The sequence below is a fragment of the Oryza brachyantha genome, chromosome 2 (genome assembly GCF_000231095.2).
Source record: "Oryza brachyantha chromosome 2, ObraRS2, whole genome shotgun sequence".
NCBI classification, from domain to species: domain Eukaryota; kingdom Viridiplantae; phylum Streptophyta; class Magnoliopsida; order Poales; family Poaceae; genus Oryza; species Oryza brachyantha.
In genome coordinates, this window is record NC_023164.2 from 26,946,312 (window position 1) to 26,963,379 (window position 17,068).

Genomic DNA, 17,068 nt, shown 5'->3' on the forward strand with positions numbered 1-17,068 from the left:
CACGAGAAGAATAGAAGACCACTCCACTAAACTCCTCTCACCCTCAAATGAAAAGAAATCACTTTATTTTGTATCTATATACTCCTCGCTACCTACACCAATAGCAAAATTGGTTTGAAATCGTCAAACAGGTTGACTTATTGACTTGAGTTACACACGCGTCAGAAGATAAAAAAAGAAATCAATCTTCGCCGAATCCTACAAATACGAATTTCACAACGTACGACTTGATGGAATTCTACGGAATTTCCCAATTAAGTTTGGCGTATTATAGTAGAATACAACATATGATTTATTTCTCCGTATATGCGTTGCGTACGAATGGTATACTGTGGAGTTGGTCGTCAATAAATAAAATAAAGGGAAGATAAAAAATGTTTTTCCCCGTAGAGAAAAGGAGGAGGAGGTGGGCCCCACTCATCTCCAACTGCACGAGGGGGCACGCTGTCGCGGGCTACCCCTCCCCGCGCTTACCCGCCTGCGTATAGTCTCACTGACATGTGGGCCCGGAGCAGCCCGAGGGCACGGATAGCGCGTATGGATAGGCGCGAGCGCGATTTTATTATTGGCTGCCTCCCCACGCACACGTGGGATAGCGCCACCGGGGCCCCGATCTGACCAAAATACCCTCCCGAATTCCGAGAAATTTACTCTACTGCCACTCAAAGTCAACACCAAATTTTCTTTTCCTCCTATTTTCCGCTCGTTTTAGAGCTGTGAAAAAATATTTTTTTGCTCTACCGGATTAGTATAAATAGATTTTAATTTGGGCAAAATACGAAATGACTAATATACCCTTCACCCCTAATCCCCTCCTCCCTCTTCTGCCTCTCCCTCCACCGGCAGGCAGCGCGTCGAGCACTCCTCTCCTCTCCTCCGCTTGCTCCGATCTGCGGCGAGAGGGCGGCGGCCGAGGGGGCGCGTGGGGGTGAGGTGCGGAAGGCCTCCGATCCCGGCGGGAGGAGCACGGGCCAGGCTTGGAGCGGGTGGCGCGGGGGTGGCCTCGGTTCGGATCGAATTGGAGGTGCTGCTCGTGGCGTGTTCCTCTCTCCTAGCGCTTGCGCTTCCCCTTCTGCGATTGCTTGGATTGGTGAGCTGCACGTGGCGTACCATCGGGGTGGGGCTTGGATTGATTGGTTGATTTTTGTCTCCTCCGATTAAATCGTCCAGTTTCTTCTGGATTTCATCGCGCTTAGAGTAGTAGTAGTAGTAAAACGCTGGTAGAAGCTTGTGTTTTGAGAGAGGGAGAAGGAATCCCCGTGCCCCACGTTAGGTCCTCCTCCCTTATTCTGTTCGTGGGTTGGAGTTTTTTTTTTTGTGATGATCCATTTACCGGATTGGTTTATTCTGACTAAAAAGGTCCAAACTTGCAGGTTGATTCGACTCGTTGGTAGGAGCGCCCTGGTTCCGGAGATTCATCGGCTAAGCAGACGGAATCATGCTTCTTCTTTGGGTATAAAGTTTGGATCTCGGAGGCTTTGATTCAATCTGTGGAGCGGGAATAATCGCTTGCTCCTGGGGTAGCTGGTAGCTCTCCTCAGATGGAAAGTGGGAGCGGGATGAGACCCGTGCACAACAGTGTTGACACGGTGAACGCAGCTGCCGTTGCCATTGTTACAGCCGAGAGCCGCACACAGCCTCCTGCAGAGCCGGTTTGTGCCTTACTCCCTGCTTGCATGATCTTTGATACATATGATATCTGCCGTGTGTGATTCAGCTGAGTCATTTAGGTACCTTATTTCAATGATTTTATTGTTGCCCCTAGGTTCTTGGTTGCTTACTGGAAGCATTACTCGTTTGTCTTTAGTTAAGGTTGCTTCCTTTAGTAGGCAAATTGAAGAACTGGTAGGGAAGGTTTGTTTTGTAGTCTTATAGGTGGCTTTATGCTAGAATATTGATGTATTGCACTGTAAACTTGCATTTTGAGAGATAAACTGCATTAGTGGATCTATGGGAGCAAAATTTGTTTCTTATTCTTCACTTGTTGACTTGTAACTAATTTCTGGTCCATTATCTTTTAACATTTAAAATCCATGAGAAATTTTCAGCACTTCCGATGTAAGATGTAACATAGATGCTGGGCTTAATTCCTGCTGTAGATTTTTCTATCTATAGCAATCTAGGATTTATTTTTCTCTAGTATAGATAACCATATTTGATCTTGAATTAAACCTATGTATCACCTTAAAGCATTGAAGATATGCATCGATAAACTACCATTATGCATACTGTGAGAATGAAGAAGGGAATAGTTGAAACCGTCAGTTTGAACACTTCAGAGGAATAGATGGGACCAAAAGATTCTCTGTGCTGGCCATATGCAACCAGCCATTCTTTTATTTTAACTATCTGAGTCTGAGGCCTCGGTCATTCTTTTTTTTTTATTACATGGCCCACTGTTGGGTTTTCATCTTTGTATATTATTAATTTCCTATGAAAGCCACTGTGGTACTCATGAGTCATCACAGCCACTCTCCAGTCTATTTAGTTAAGATTATCTGGTGGCTATGATCATTTATGAAACTTTATTTAAAGCTTGTATTTTGAATTGGAACTTGGAAGTCATTGACTGGCTAATGCGAGATCTATGATGTTAGTTTGATGATTTGTGGAATTTCATTTCTAGTCTTTCATTTTGGTTACACGGAGCCTAAAAGCTTGACGATGCTATATTTCTATTGTCAACTAGTTTACATGTTCCATTTTATTGGTCATCCTGACTCTGGAATACAGTCGATATAGAATACATATGTCTGAGAAAAGTTGGGTTGCAGGCTTCTGTACTCTGGCTATGCTCAATATTTATGCTGGTTATGTGCCAAATATTGATTCTGTAACTGTAATCTTCTTAAATCACATTTCAGGAGGATTTAAATTTCCATTTGAACTAAATAATGTTGTTCTTTTGCAGCGAAGAAAATGGGCTGATTGGTTGAGTGTGTACTTCTGCTTCGGATCACAAAAAAATGGCCGGCGCATCAGCCATGCTGTTCTTGTCCCAGAGCCTTTACCTCCAAGGACAGATGCACCTATGCCAGAGATTCCAAACCATCCACCACCCCCTGTTTTCCCCTTTGTCGCACCTCCATCCTCTCCCGCTTCTTTTCTCCAATCAGGAGGTGCTTCTATTGTACAATCACCTGTTGGCGCTCCATCTTTTTCACCTCTCTCACCAAATTCTCCATCCCCCACTGGGCCACCTTCCATCTTTGCTATCGGACCATATGCACATGAGACACAGTTAGTCTCTCCTCCAGTCTTCTCGGCCTTCACGACTGAACCTTCAACAGCTCCTTTCACTCCCCCACCAGAGTCTGTGCATCTGACAACCCCTTCCTCTCCAGAGGTTCCCTATGCAAAGTTGCTTACATCAATCAACAACAGCAAAAATGTTGAAACGGGCGAGCTTCAGTCATATCAGATTTACCCTGAGAGTCCGATAGGACGCCTAATTTCTCCGAGCTCAGCTTGTTCAGGGACCTGCTCTCCGTTTCCTGACCCTGAGGTGCAGGCTTCCTCACGTTGCACTTTCCCCTCATTCCCAGTACGTGAGCCTCCAAAGATACTAGATGGAGAGAGTGTTGCAACACATAAGTTGATACCTCGCCATATGCGCAATGGTGGTTCCCTCTTAGATGGCCATATTTCTGCTGCTGTGCCAGTTGTGGACTTCTCTGCCCGACTCCAAAATAATGATCATGCGATGGATCATCGGGTGTCATTTGAGTTGACAGTAGAAGATGTAGCTCGCTGTCTTGAGAAGAAAACCAACATTTCTGGGGAGTCTGCTGCAGCTTCTTTTCGCCTTGTGCCCACCAGTAACGGGGATCACATTCAACCCAGAGAATCTAATGATACAAGAGCAGGGCTATGTGTTGATGAAACATACCATGATTTACCTGAGAAAGCACGGCGCTCTCTGTCCCTTCGTAAGGCTAAAGAATTCAAGTTCAACAATGTTGATGCTACTAGTGTGGAACCGAGCGTTGGATCAGACTGGTGGGCGAATGAGAAAGTTGCTGGGATAACATCAGAGCCAAGGAAAAGCTGGTCCTTCTTCCCAGTGGCACAGCCAGGGGTCAGCTAACGGTTGCACGGACCATAACCTTACAAGATGAAGAATTAAGCTTCTGTTATTTTTGCTCCTGCTATTTCTCAGTTCCCCAGATATCATCACCATAACTGCAGGAGATGCAAACTTATGCAAAACATTCCAGTTTTAGTGGTAAGTTGAAGTTAGATAGTAACTCAGTGTCCAGCTAATATCACCATAAGGTACTAAAGGTGATGCAGATTCAGGGACCTGTTGTTATAAAACCATAATACTTCCATGGTGTAGCGTCTGTTGTATTCTCCTTAACTGACTTGCTGTTCTGATACTACTGATGCTGTTTATGTACATAATAAACTAGCGAAAAGAGTATAACCCTCTTCCTTGCAGCAGTATTGTCAGACTGGAGCAAGCAAATGACTCTGATCCCCCCTTGTATTAGTTGTGCTTTGCTGTTAGCAGAAGAAACTTGGAAATATTGTTCTGTTGTGCTTACCAAGTTCAGCAACAATTTCAATACTGTTTTGGCATATGTGATGCAACAGCTCTTATCACAAATTCTGTAAGCAACACCTTTTGATTTTGTGATCTGTATATTAAATTGGCCCAAGTGCTGAATGCTTATATACCCCATGGGCCATGGCCATTCTGAGATGGTACTGCATCTTACCCTTGCTGCTTTGGCAGAAGCAGTTTTCATGAACTTGATTACCTGATTTTTTTTCATAATTAATGATGTATAGGGATTGTTCTGTTGTAGTTGCTGAGCATGGATAGGAACAAAAGAACCTGAAAAAGAAATCACGTTGGTGCTGTCTGGAACTCTGGACGAAATTCATTGATGGCCCGCCAGAGATTACACTAAGATCACGAGATGTTGATCATGCATAATATGTAGAGAAACCTGACGAGCAATAATTATTACCGATATCTATCACCACTTAAATGACCCTAATGCTTGTCAAGAGACGCACTTGTAACAAACATATTTTTCCATGCATTCTCGTCAAGAGATGAGCATATGCATATCTTTCAATCTCCTGCTGCTGGCCTGCTGCATATAATTATCAATGAAAAAAAACTATCTATATGAACCAGCAATTTAATAAAATCGTATTAAATTCCAAAGAGAGCCTGAACTAAACAGAGGCCCTTTTCTGATATTTGTTAGTATTTGTTTGGGTAAAAATCAATCCACGTCCATTTGAAAGCGAGGAGACGAAACAGAAAACAGCAAAGATCATAGTACCCTTCCTCTTGGGGCCTTTGATTTAGAAGAAAAACAATAAAAATATGTAGGATTGAAATCCCACAGAAAAAATTCATGTTTAGGCCTTTGAAAGTAGGGACTAATCCTACAAAATTACTATGGAATGGCTGGAAAGTAGCATGATTTTCCTGAAGTCTATCTTACTATTCTAATTCATTTGTTTTTATGTGGTACATTCAAATGATCATTCCTATATTTTTCCAATGTGTTATGAATCTGTTTTACACATCTGTTTTTGTCAAAATCCCATATTCCTCTATTATCTCAACCCTGCATTTCATATGGTCTAAAACCAAATAAGAAATTGCATCTGCAGTCAAAACAAGCATCATGAATGGAGATAAACTTTATTAAGCAAGGAAGATTAATGGAACAGAAAATTTTGAGGCCATAGCTGAGAGAGAGAGAGAGAGAATGGTGAGGATAACGTTGATCCATCACCAAACTCTCTGTGGCCCCTTCCTTCACCTCACAAATCAATAATTTAAGCTTGTCTTCGCCCCCGTCGCCTCACCGCCGGTGAGCTTAAGCTGGCCACGACTGCCCGGCCTCTGTCCCTGTCGCTGGGCCCCGCAACGTGGTTAATATTCTCGCTGTTCAATCATTGCATGGCCATGTATCATGCTCTCTAATTAAAATGGTTAAGAGGACGAATCAGTCAAGATCAACTTCCAAACTTGTGGTAACATCTCAGTAACTGGACTAATCCAGAGGTAAAAAAAGGACTAAGAGAAGAGCCAAAGTTTATATTGATCTAATATTTTTTATAAGAGTGAAGTGCACCAGCGGTCTCTAAACTTGTGTGCATGTGTCATCTAGATCACTCACTGAACTCTCAAAATGCATTTTTGGGTCCCCAAACTTGTCCGGGGGTGTCATATAGGTCTAATTGGGCTCCGACCGCTCCATCCGCTGACGTGGCATGCCACGGTGGCGCCTACATGTTGTTTGGGCCATGTAGATCCCACATGTCAGTATCTCTCTCCTCCTTATTCTTTTCTCTCATTTCTCGTAGGCGGCATCGTGGCATGCTACGTCAGCGGATGAAGCGGTCGAAGCCCAATTGGACCTATATGACACCCCCGGACAAGTTCGGGGACCCAAAAATATATTTTGAGAGTTCAGAAACCTAGATGACACATACACATAAGTTTAAGGACCGCGAGTGCACTTCACTCTTTTATAACTTAGATGTAGATAATAAACCGACTGTTCCGATAACTATGTATCATGTTAATTTACTGTACCTTCATATATGAGTTATTCGCGTGTGAATATAGAGGCCGAATTTCCATTCATTATTTAAAAAAAATAAAGAATACAATTTTCACATTGCCAATTAGGCTGCATCCGAACAGCAAGTTCCGAACCCTCTCCCTAAGCATGTAAAACAAGATGATTTATTAGCGGATGATTAATTATAAAATATTAGCTAAAAACTTTTAGAAAATGATTAATATGATTGTAAAGCAGTTTTTTACAGAAAAAATTGTAAAAAAAAATTGTTCGGTAAGCATTTGTGTGGAAAACGAACAAATAGGGGTCAAGAAGAGTGGCAACCGAACAAAGCTTTAAGATGATTTTTATGTTCTTCTGAACACATGTAATAAAGAGGAACTGGGTAACTTATTTGATGATATTTTAAGATCGAGCATAATGTCGGAAAGCTTCCAGCTCTGTACTACGTTGCCCATCAAAACAGTGACATTAAAGTATGAAACAAATTAGTGACATGGAAACAATATTCTTACATGTGGTGGTGAATCATCGTTACCAAGTCCAAAAAAAAATTGTAAAAACGTTTGTGGTAATAGCACGATGATCATACTGGCAAGTTTCCAAGAGAAACAGTCAAAAAATAGATAGAGACCCAGCTGAAAACATTTTATTCTGTGTGCAGCTAGCATCCAACGGCGACCTGTCTGTCGACTTTACTGACTCAAGCGTATTTTATTGTATTAAAATTTAATTAATCTGTTTTTATCGGATGATTGTGATTAAATTATAGTACCAATGATATTAGATGTAATAGAAATTTAAGAGGTTAATATCATCATTATCCTAAATTACCCATTTTAATCGAGGGATAAATTAGTTAGTATAATATACATGTAAAATGCACCCGCCCCCGTTGCAACAGTCCACGTAATCATGTTCATGTAAAGAAATGAGGTGAGCAGACCGCCGGCGAGGTGAGGAGAGCTCACATGCGCCAACCATTTTTCTGCACAAGAAAAAAAACAACAAGAATGTATTTTTCTTTTTCTTCTTGGCGTACACATCATCCTCATCAATGAGTAGAGAAGAGTAGAGGTGTAGAGGAGGGCCAAAAAAAAAAAAATCGATCATGGAGAGGCCATGTGGAGCTTGCCAAGTGTGAGCATTGCCTGCTTGGAATTGGAAGAATCCCATGCGATGTGTTCCATTCTGAGCTAGAAAATCTAGAATTATCTGCTGCTCCCAGCATTGGCTCATCTGCTCAAGCAAGCCACCACCAGATTAGGCACAGTTCTGTCCTCCTCATCCCTGCCAGTAGTGTGCCCCTATTTCTCTCTGAATTGAGCTAGTTTCTTTGCTTGAATTATTGGTCAGTTCTCTTTGGTTGCTTGTTCAGAGGCTCCATGTACAATTAGTTGACCTCCAAGTGAGCCATGTTGCAGATTACTAGCTAGCAAGAGAGTTGTAGATCTTCTTCTTGTCAGATTCATTGTAGATACAATCAGTTTTGTTCTTCAGATTTGCTGGTGAAATTCCTAGCTAGATCCATATCCATCCTTAAGTGCAGAGGCCTGGAATCTTATCTTGAGAGGTAGCAGTATATCCATCTGTATTGTACTGGTGTCTGTTCTTTGCCAGATTGTTGGGGCCTCGAAAAAGATCAAATCTTTATCGAGTAGAGGAAGAGGTAGAGGAAGGAGGAGCAATGGCGATGGAGCCGACGGTGAAGGTGGCGCTGGGGACGGCGGCGTTCGGGATCTTCTGGGTGCTGGCGGTGTTCCCGGCGGTGCCGTTCCTGCCGATCGGGAGGACGGCGGGGTCGCTGCTGGGCGCGATGCTGATGGTGCTGTTCGGGGTCATGTCGGCCGACGAGGCGTACGCGGCGGTGGACCTCCCCATCCTGGGGCTCCTGTTCGGCACCATGGTGGTGAGCGTCTACCTGGAGCGCGCCGACATGTTCAAGCACCTGGGGAAGGTGCTGTCATGGCGGAGCCAGGGCGGCAAGGACCTGCTCGTCCGCACCTGCGTCGTGGCGGCGCTGGCGTCGGCGCTCTTCACCAACGACACCTGCTGCGTGGTGCTCACGGAGTTCATCCTCAAGATCGCGCGGCAGAACAACCTGCCGCCGAAGCCCTTCCTCCTCGCGCTCGCCTCCAGCGCCAACATCGGCTCCGCCGCCACGCCCATCGGCAACCCGCAGAACCTGGTCATCGCCGTCCAGAGCGGCATCTCCTTCGGCCAGTTCGTCTTCGGCATCCTCCCCGCCACCCTCGTCGGCGCCGTCGTCAACGCCGCCATCCTCCTCTGCCTCTACTGGCGCCACCTCTCCGACGAGAAGTGCGTCGAGGTCGTCGCCCCCGTGCCCACCGACGTCGTCGAGGAGGAGGACGTCACCTCGCACCGCTTCTCGCCGGCCACCATGTCCCACCTCCGTTCCTCCCACCACCACCACCACCAGCCAGGCTGCTCCAAGCTGGATTCTTTGGACCACCACTCCTGCTGCGAGGTGTACGAGCCCGTCAAGCCCACCACCAACGGCGACTCCAAGGCGGACCCCGCCGTCGGGATCCACCAGAGGCGGGGCGCCGCCGTGAGGGCGAAGGACGCGCCGTCGTTCCGGTGCGTGGAGGAGAAGGAGGCGGAGGCGATGGAGCAGTGGAAGAGCACGCTGTGGAAGACGTGCGTCTACGTCATCACCCTGAGCATGCTGGTGGCGCTGCTGCTGGGTCTCAACATGTCCTGGAGCGCCATCACCGCCGCCCTCGCGCTCATCGTCCTCGACTTCAAGGATGCCCGCCCCTGCCTCGAGAAGGTAACCGCCATTACCAACCAATCTCTCATTCTCACTTGAATTCTTTCTTTTTCCAAGCACAGCAACATAATTAGATTGGCATTCTCAGTGAAACCAAATTCATTGTTTTGCTATTTGATGATCCAATCATGTTCAACACCAGTACCAGCTACTGTACTTTCACATTTTTTGGATTCCATTTGTTTTGTCATATCTGTGTTGGTTTGGATACCAAACTGTGGTGTTGTCCAATGAAATTTTCAGGTTTCCTACCCACTTTTGCTCTTCTTCTGTGGGATGTTCATCACTGTCGACGGATTCAACAAGACCGGCATTCCTAGCGCGTTCTGGGAATTCATGGAACCCTTCGCACGGATCGATACACCGAGCGGGACAGTAATCCTTGCTCTGGTTATTCTTCTCCTCTCAAATGTTGCATCAAATGTTCCAACTGGTTAGTTCTTCCCCCCTCTTCCTGTTCATGCTCAATAATTTCACATGGCACATGTTGCAAATTCGCTAGTCATGCCTTAGAAAAAGAAATTGTTGTCATCCTTGTTAATCACTATCCTATCCAGATTAAACAACAACTAGTCATGAAAGCAGCGTAGACTTGGTGATACATGTGCTTCAAGCTTTCCCTGCTGAGGATGTCAACAGTACTAACAACGAAAGATGCTTCTTTTTAATGGGAACCTCACAGTGCCATATGCACCACCATAGTTGTCGAACAATGAGGCAACATGTGAAAACATGAGGAAAGCTTTATATATCATCCTGCACTTTGCGAAATTCTCACTTCGAAAACCTCCGATAGGTTTCAGTCAGAACAGAAAAGGATATTAAAGAATCACTCAATGGTCAGAACTTTGCACTGGTTTAAAAACTAAGTCTGAATGTAGTAGCTGATAACCATGAAGTTATTATCAGTTAAAGATCGCACTGTTATTTCTTAAGTGAAAAAAACTGTACAGAATTCAGTTTTGAGCTACTATTTCTTTTGATTTCTTGATTCATACCTACCATTTCCATGAACAGACAATATCTCTGAAAATCTGACAATCTGACAATCCTTACCTGCAGTTCTCCTGCTTGGCGCTCGGGTGGCAGCATCAGCAGCGGCCATCTCCCCGGCCGCAGAGAAGAACGCCTGGCTCATCCTGGCCTGGGTGAGCACGGTGGCCGGCAACCTCTCCCTCCTCGGCTCCGCCGCCAACCTCATCGTCTGCGAGCAAGCGCGGCGGTCGGAGCAGCACGGGTACACCCTCTCCTTCTTCAGCCACCTCCAGTTCGGCTTCCCGGCGACGCTCATCGTCACCGGAATCGGCCTGCTGCTCATCAGAACCAACTGAAAGAAGGGTGCAGGAACAGATGAGCACAGGACATGGATCGATGAACATGTACAAAAAAAGGAGGATGAAAAGATTGTGAATTTTCAGGTCAGGGTCGCTTGTATCTCTGCAAAGATTCAATTTGTGGGATAAGAATTCTATCGTTGCCTCGTAATTAAGCACGGATATCATGGTGCTTGGAGGCCTTTTGAGCTGTAAATTTTATTAGTTTATATTGGGGGAAGAAAGGATGTACATGTTGCAGTAGCAAGAATCATAAAAGTGGAAATGTATATTTTTTTTTGGGTCCAGCGTTCTACTTGTAACAATCCCAAATATGTTTTGAAGTCGAATTATTTTACAGGTAGGAGAGAAAAAAAATGAATGAAATGCATGCCATTCTCGATGCAGCTAAACACTTTGTTGTGATTTTATTGGCGCCATGGGAAGTAGGGAACTAATTTCTGCGCGTGGAAACGATAATACGGAAAACACGAGGGCATTTAACTTTTGGGCACTCTTAAAAATAAACGATAACATATTTGTCACTCGCTATCTATGACACGTGGATCCTCATGTGTCTATGACATGTGGATACAGCAAATCTGTTATAACCAAATATAAAAGTGGTAAAAAGTTAATTATTTCTCTGAGGTTATGGGCAAAAATACTACCTTGTTATCTCCTCACAGGGATGAAAATTGAGGGTATTGTTTGCATAGACTATAGAAAAAACACGAATACAGATAAATTCTGAATATGGATAATGTATTCAGAACAATTTATTTTTTTACCAGTTTACATACCTCTGTTACATAAAAACAGAGTCGTTCGTCCTATTCTTCACCATATATCACATAAAACCACAGCTTCTGCTAAAATATCAAATGATTTATTAAAAAACATTTTCTTTTCTTTATTTATAATCCTATGCACCTTGTGCAGTATATCATCAATCAATGATTTGTTTACGAGAAAAGCAATATTCGTCTATATCTAACGGCGACGTTTGCATTGGGCCCAAGTGGGCTTGAGCCCTATTCGAGCCCATTATCCGGTCCCCTACTTCCCGATCCGTGCGCCGCCACGTGCATTAGCTGTGGCTGTCTCTCTACGAGCCGAGACGAACCCGCCGAGCAGCGCCGGGGGGAACAAAAAAAAAAAAAATCTGGAACTAGGGTTTTTCGCGAATCCCAGCCCCATTGCCCGCCGCGGCCTCCGCTCCTTGCAGTTGCGAGGTGAGGGAAGCTTCCGATTTTCGCGGCGTTGCGATTCTTGTGGTTGCGGGTGGGTCTAGTGTCGCTTGGATTTGGATCGGGAGCGGCGGTGGAGCTCTAGTGTCGCTCTAGGGTTTACAAGGGTGTGCGCCGCCGGCGGCCATCTCCCGAGCGCCGTCGACCCTTCTCCCTCCCTCCCGCGCGGCGCTGCCGGCGCCGTCTCTCCCGTCCGCCGCCCCGACACCGTCTCCCTTGAGCGACGCCGGCCCTCTCCCTCCCGTGCGACGCGGCCGGCGCTGTATCTCTCGCCCGCCGCTGACGTGCCTACCGCGCGCCGCGGCTGGCGTCGTCTCTCCCGCTCGCTGCCCCGCCGCTGGCCAGGTTTGTCCCGAGCGCTCGCCCCCCGTCCCTCCCGCGCGGCGCCGCCGGCGACGTCTGTGCTGCCCGCGCCCCGCTGCCGGCTCAGAACAGTTGGTCCGCGCCGCCGTTTCTTGCAGGCAGGAGTGCCAACGCTGTTGTTGAATGCAAGTATAATCGGTACTGGTATTCTCTGTCTGCCAAGTTGAATGCAGGTTTACTCTGCATATAAAGATACAGAATACAAAACGTTCATGAATAACAGCATAGGTTAGCAAAAACCCACCTTCATTACCAGATCCATAAGTTCATTACGCACGTTTTGCCCTGCCGCAATCAAACAATATACCAATTCACCAGCAAAAGCACCTCCTTCTGTGTAATCAGAGTATATGCAGTTGCATCTTTATCACAACCACGGCCAGTTATTCCTTTTCGGTGAATATGCATATCCATTTATTTTGCAGTATCAAATTAACAACTGTTTTAATCGGCTTAACATCCAGACCACGTGCAGCAACATCAGCTGCTACCAGAACATTATAAACCAGATTTGATGTGATGTTATTTACTAAATACTATATTAGTATTTCTTTGCCTTATCAAACGATTATTGTTAATTGCCCATGCCAAATAAAACGTAGATATATTGTATGTACATATTTATTCTCTGAGATAAGAGCTATTTATAATAATCATTAAAATTTACAGTAAGCCGCATAAAGAAATATTAAAAAATAACTCTCTTGCTATCCCAAGGTAATATTGACAATTTATCTTAAAAACTCATATTATAATCTAAGATTATTGTTCCTAGCCAAACGACTAACCAAACTAATTCTGATTCTATCCTAAATCTGATTCATGGAGAATCAGAATCAGAAACACTGAATCCTAGAATCAGGAGCCCTACCAAACAGGCCCGGCTTGAGCGGAGCGGAATCTGATAGGCTAGGGTTTGCTGTGCTGTGTCCTTGCCTTTCGTTTTTTTAGGGTTTTGCGCTTTGCTTGTGATGGGGGATTTGCTGTTGTGTTACCATCATGAGTGCTGTGCTGTTTGTGTGCAGGAACTTGCTCACTATTACCGGAATCTGTCAGAGTTTTTGCAAGGATGTCGTGGTGCACGATCGAGTCTGATCCTGGTGAGTTTTAGTTTATATGTTTATTATGTATTGTTAGTTCACTGTTGTCCGTCGGAGGATGCTAGTTCCTGTGCATCCAATGTAGGAGTATTGTGTTTTATTTATTGGCAATGATTGTTGTCTTGCTTCTTCATCAATTGAGCCCTGCGGGGAATAGTGACCTAGCAAATTATTGTACTTTTGTTACTATTTGTTTGCTGTGGCTTAGTTTCTAATTGGTGTGTAAAGTTCTTTCATTACTTATCATCTGTACTCAGATCCATTCGGGGTTCTTCTGTTCCTTCTCATGGTATGTGTATTGTATATGAAGTACCAAAATACCACCATGTCTGATTATACATTGGGAATAGCCGAGTACATCATAGATTGTTGATTGCTTATTTTTATGTTTCAGGCATTCCTACCATTGCCATTACAAAATATATCTGTTGTTTCACCTGTAGTATGACTTGCAGGTGTTTTCACCGAGTTGATCCAGGAGATGCAAGTAAAAGGTGTGCAGGTTAGCTTCCATGGCCTGTTTCTTTCCTCTCCTGAACATATTTTAGAAGTTCATATCAAGTACTCAAGTGTTGTTGTTATGTCCTTAGGCTTTCAGTTATTACTTCTAAGATGGTCTAAAATGCTTGGTTAGATCTATTTGTTGTTGATCCTGCAATACACATGAAACTGATCTTCCGAAGATCTGATTTGCTTGTGTTGTGAAGCTGACCACAACCTGACTGAACTCACTTTTAAGTAAACTCTGTATGAACAGCAGAGTGTACTAAACAACGCTTATGGCCTTATGGGTACACATATTACTACATATACCGTGAAACTTTGCAATTTGACTGTAAAAAACATTTCCCTTGCAAAGTATGTGGAGTAGGACAATACCTGTGTGGTAGCAATAATTTCTGAATGTAATATAGTGGAGAACTAAGAAGGTTGGAAAAACGAATAATATGGTGGGCAACTAATAAGGGTTGGAAAAAAGAATATACATTACCACTCCCATCTTTTCGCTTCTGCTTATGCTTATAAGCCAAAATTTGAATTTTTAACCTTAAATTTGGAGTTGATTTTGGGGTTTTTTCACCAAAGTTTATTCGCTAAGAATACATATATAAAAGTTGTATTCACAAATTATTTTTCTTTGCAAATATGCCATTTGGTTTTTTCCATAAGAAAGCCAAACAATCACCCCTTACAACTCTGGAATCAGAGGATTATTATATATCTATAATATTGTTAGCTCAGCTACAAAAGGAAAAGACCTTTATTTAGGCATATTGCTATATATTCGCTAATCTAACATACTTTCACTTTGGTGCCCTGTCCTTTTAGATCGTGCTAACCTATTAGCGGTAGGCACTTCTAGAAAATTGCAGCATATGGCTTTGGACCTGACATTGTCAAGGAAAAAAAACACTGCTGTTTAACTTCAGTTTATGGAGCAACTCCTAGCTGCCTTTTACATTGCTATTATATCTTTAAACAGGTGGAAGAGCTTTACTCTCTCGATGTGGACGCTATTAGTGAACTACGGTGAGTCTATTCAATGTTTTGTTGTCATTAGTCTCTGCTCTCTGGATGGCCTTAACGCATTGGTCTTCTCCACTTCTCATAGGCCAGTTTATGGGCTAATTTTTCTATTCAAGTGGATGGCTGGGGAAAAGGATGAGCGACCTGTCGTCAAAGATCCAAACCCGAACCTTTTCTTTGCTAGCCAGGTAAGTTCCATTTTGTTCCTTTAGCTATCTCTTTTCTGAATTGGGCTTAACGGTTGATCTAACTAAACCAATCATTGGCAGGTCATCCCTAATGCATGTGCTACCCAAGCTATTCTGTCAATTCTCATGAACCGCCCGGAAATTGACATAGGCCCAGAACTATCCAATCTGAAGGAATTCACAGGAGCTTTTGCACCTGACATGAAGGGCCTAGCTATTAACAACAGTGACTCTATCCGGACAGCTCACAACAGTTTTGCCAGGCCTGAGCCATTTGTCTCAGATGAGCAAAAAGCTGCTGGTAAGGATGATGAGGTCTACCATTTCATAAGCTATTTACCTTTTGAAGGTGTCCTCTATGAGCTTGATGGCTTGAAGGAAGGGCCCATAAGCCTTGGGCAGTGTTCTGGTGAAGCCGATGACCTTGATTGGCTACAGATGGTGCAGCCAGTTATACAAAAAAGAATTGAGCGCTATTCACAGAGCGAGATTAGGTTTAACCTTATGGCCATCATTAAGAATAGGAAAGATGTATATACTGCTGAGCTGGAGGAGCTGGAAAAGAGAAGAGACCAGCTTTTGCAGGAGATGAATGAGTCCTCAGCAGCAGAGTCCCTAAACAGTGAACTTGTAAATGTGGCATCAGCTATTGAGACTGTCAGTGAGAAGATTATCATGGAAGAAGAGAAGTTCAAGAAGTGGAGGACGGAGAACATCCGGAGGAAGCACAACTACATTCCCTTTCTATTCAATTTCCTCAAGATGCTGGCAGAAAAGAAGCAGCTAAAGCCATTGGTGGAGAAGGCCAAGCAGCAAAAGGCTTCCAGCACAAGCGCGAGTACCAGATGAGGCCAAGTGCCGCTGTTGTCTCTATCAAATTCGTTGGTTTACATTTTGAGGAAAACTTTCGTGGGGTACTGGGGTTAGTTGCATTTTCCCTCTCTGAGAATGCGTTCTGCTATCTGATACGGCACATTCTTGGGCAGCATAGAGATATCACTAAGTTTATGAACCGAGTCCATTCTCTTCAATCTTTTTCCATGTGTTGTATTATCTATTATGACTTTCTGCCCTTGTGTGATGGATAGAACTGTAGAAGGGGTCATTTGGGTCTTAAGGGCGGTGGCATTGTTTATTTTGCGTCAGGGCAATTGTTTATCGAATAGAGAAATACATTTTGAAGAGAGAAGTGTTTGTGCCTTGATGCTGTCTTGAAATGCCCACATGCTAATCTTACTTGAATTAGATAGATGCTGTGAATGCATCCAATTCATAAGAGAGCTGTAGCTTGGATATGGTAGAGTTGACCTTCCGAGTGAAATCTTTTGCTTGGATTGGCTTGTAGGAGTACATGATAAGAAAACAAATAAGAAAAATTTAGGCCGATTAAAGAAATAGTCCATATGCGTGGGCAATCTGACGTTTATGTGATTCTGCTATTTGGGGAGAACATCTGATTTCATCTTATGTTGATCAGTTAACAGAAAAGACAGGGCATGAATAATACTGTATTGACACTTGTTTTTTGTTTCGTCAAGATTCATAATTTTTTATGATGGCTGAGCAATCTGGTATATATGCAGCAGCCTATGAGGCTGTAGCTAGGATGTTACTGTCATATATATCTGTTGCTCCAACATCAGGACCACGAATGTTTTGTGGCTTTTCTGGAGATTTTGTAACTTACTATATGCAGATGTTACTATGATCCTATTCAGATTGGCGATCCACCCCAAAATGATTGAACACGATTTGAAGAAAAATGATGTATACCCAACACCACTGTATTGAAATTTCTTATGTATACTCATGCAACTGAATTCACCGGATATTCGTAGAAACAAACTTTCTCAACCAAACGAGATTGATTTTGTTTTGAAAACAAAATACCACTCCCTGTCTGATTTTAAAGACTTGCATAAGTATAATTTATTTGTTCTGATTAACTTATTGCTAAATTTATTTAATTATATCTT

The 17,068-nt window shown here is 43.7% G+C and overlaps 3 protein-coding genes across 5 annotated transcripts; all 3 read left to right on the forward strand.

Moving 5' to 3' along the window:
* The first annotated feature begins 862 nt into the window (after nucleotides 1–862).
* On the forward strand, nucleotides 863–4,678 carry LOC102702256 (proline-rich receptor-like protein kinase PERK14). Of its 2 annotated transcripts, none has more exons than XM_006648078.3 (3): nucleotides 863–1,090; nucleotides 1,374–1,652; nucleotides 2,912–4,678. In XM_006648078.3, the coding sequence occupies exons 2-3, from the start codon at nucleotides 1,542–1,544 to the stop codon at nucleotides 4,085–4,087; spliced, it is 1,287 nt and encodes a 428-aa protein (XP_006648141.1). In that variant the 5' UTR covers nucleotides 863–1,090; nucleotides 1,374–1,541; the 3' UTR covers nucleotides 4,088–4,678. The 2 variants fall into 2 exon arrangements, with proteins under 2 accessions (XP_006648141.1, XP_006648140.1); XM_006648077.3 differs by having other exon boundaries at nucleotides 863–1,024.
* Nucleotides 4,679–7,600: 2,922 nt separating this feature from the next.
* Nucleotides 7,601–11,077, forward strand: LOC102702726 (silicon efflux transporter LSI2-like). The gene is made up of 3 exons (XM_006648079.2): nucleotides 7,601–9,351; nucleotides 9,595–9,784; nucleotides 10,414–11,077. Exons 1-3 carry the CDS (start codon nucleotides 8,245–8,247, stop codon nucleotides 10,680–10,682), a joined length of 1,566 nt encoding a protein of 521 aa, XP_006648142.1. The 5' UTR covers nucleotides 7,601–8,244; the 3' UTR covers nucleotides 10,683–11,077.
* A 693-nt stretch (nucleotides 11,078–11,770) lies between these two features.
* Nucleotides 11,771–16,275, forward strand: LOC102703008 (ubiquitin carboxyl-terminal hydrolase 2). 2 transcript variants are annotated; one of them, XM_006648080.2, is made up of 6 exons: nucleotides 11,771–11,899; nucleotides 13,303–13,377; nucleotides 13,833–13,879; nucleotides 14,861–14,907; nucleotides 14,990–15,092; nucleotides 15,174–16,275. In XM_006648080.2, the coding sequence occupies exons 2-6, from the start codon at nucleotides 13,347–13,349 to the stop codon at nucleotides 15,939–15,941; spliced, it is 996 nt and encodes a 331-aa protein (XP_006648143.1). In that variant the 5' UTR covers nucleotides 11,771–11,899; nucleotides 13,303–13,346; the 3' UTR covers nucleotides 15,942–16,275. The 2 variants fall into 2 exon arrangements, with proteins under 2 accessions (XP_006648143.1, XP_015689294.1); XM_015833808.1 differs by lacking the exon at nucleotides 11,771–11,899 and having other exon boundaries at nucleotides 13,333–13,377; nucleotides 14,995–15,092.
* Nucleotides 16,276–17,068: the final 793 nt, after the last annotated feature.

Bases quoted from the DNA above. Each gene is read 5' to 3' on its own strand.
- LOC102702256 (XM_006648078.3), top strand. From the start codon at position 1,542: ATGGAAAGTGGGAGCGGGATGAGACCCGTGCACAACAGTGTTGACACG. The intron at 1,653-2,911 runs GTTTGTGCCTTA...GTTCTTTTGCAG, and splicing joins CACAGCCTCCTGCAGAGCCG to CGAAGAAAATGGGCTGATTG.
- LOC102702726 (XM_006648079.2), top strand. From the start codon at position 8,245: ATGGCGATGGAGCCGACGGTGAAGGTGGCGCTGGGGACGGCGGCGTTC. The intron at 9,352-9,594 runs GTAACCGCCATT...TGAAATTTTCAG, and splicing joins CCCGCCCCTGCCTCGAGAAG to GTTTCCTACCCACTTTTGCT. The intron at 9,785-10,413 runs GTTAGTTCTTCC...CCTTACCTGCAG, and splicing joins TGCATCAAATGTTCCAACTG to TTCTCCTGCTTGGCGCTCGG.
- LOC102703008 (XM_006648080.2), top strand. From the start codon at position 13,347: ATGTCGTGGTGCACGATCGAGTCTGATCCTG. The intron at 13,880-14,860 runs GTTAGCTTCCAT...ATCTTTAAACAG, and splicing joins TGCAAGTAAAAGGTGTGCAG to GTGGAAGAGCTTTACTCTCT. The intron at 15,093-15,173 runs GTAAGTTCCATT...AATCATTGGCAG, and splicing joins ACCTTTTCTTTGCTAGCCAG to GTCATCCCTAATGCATGTGC.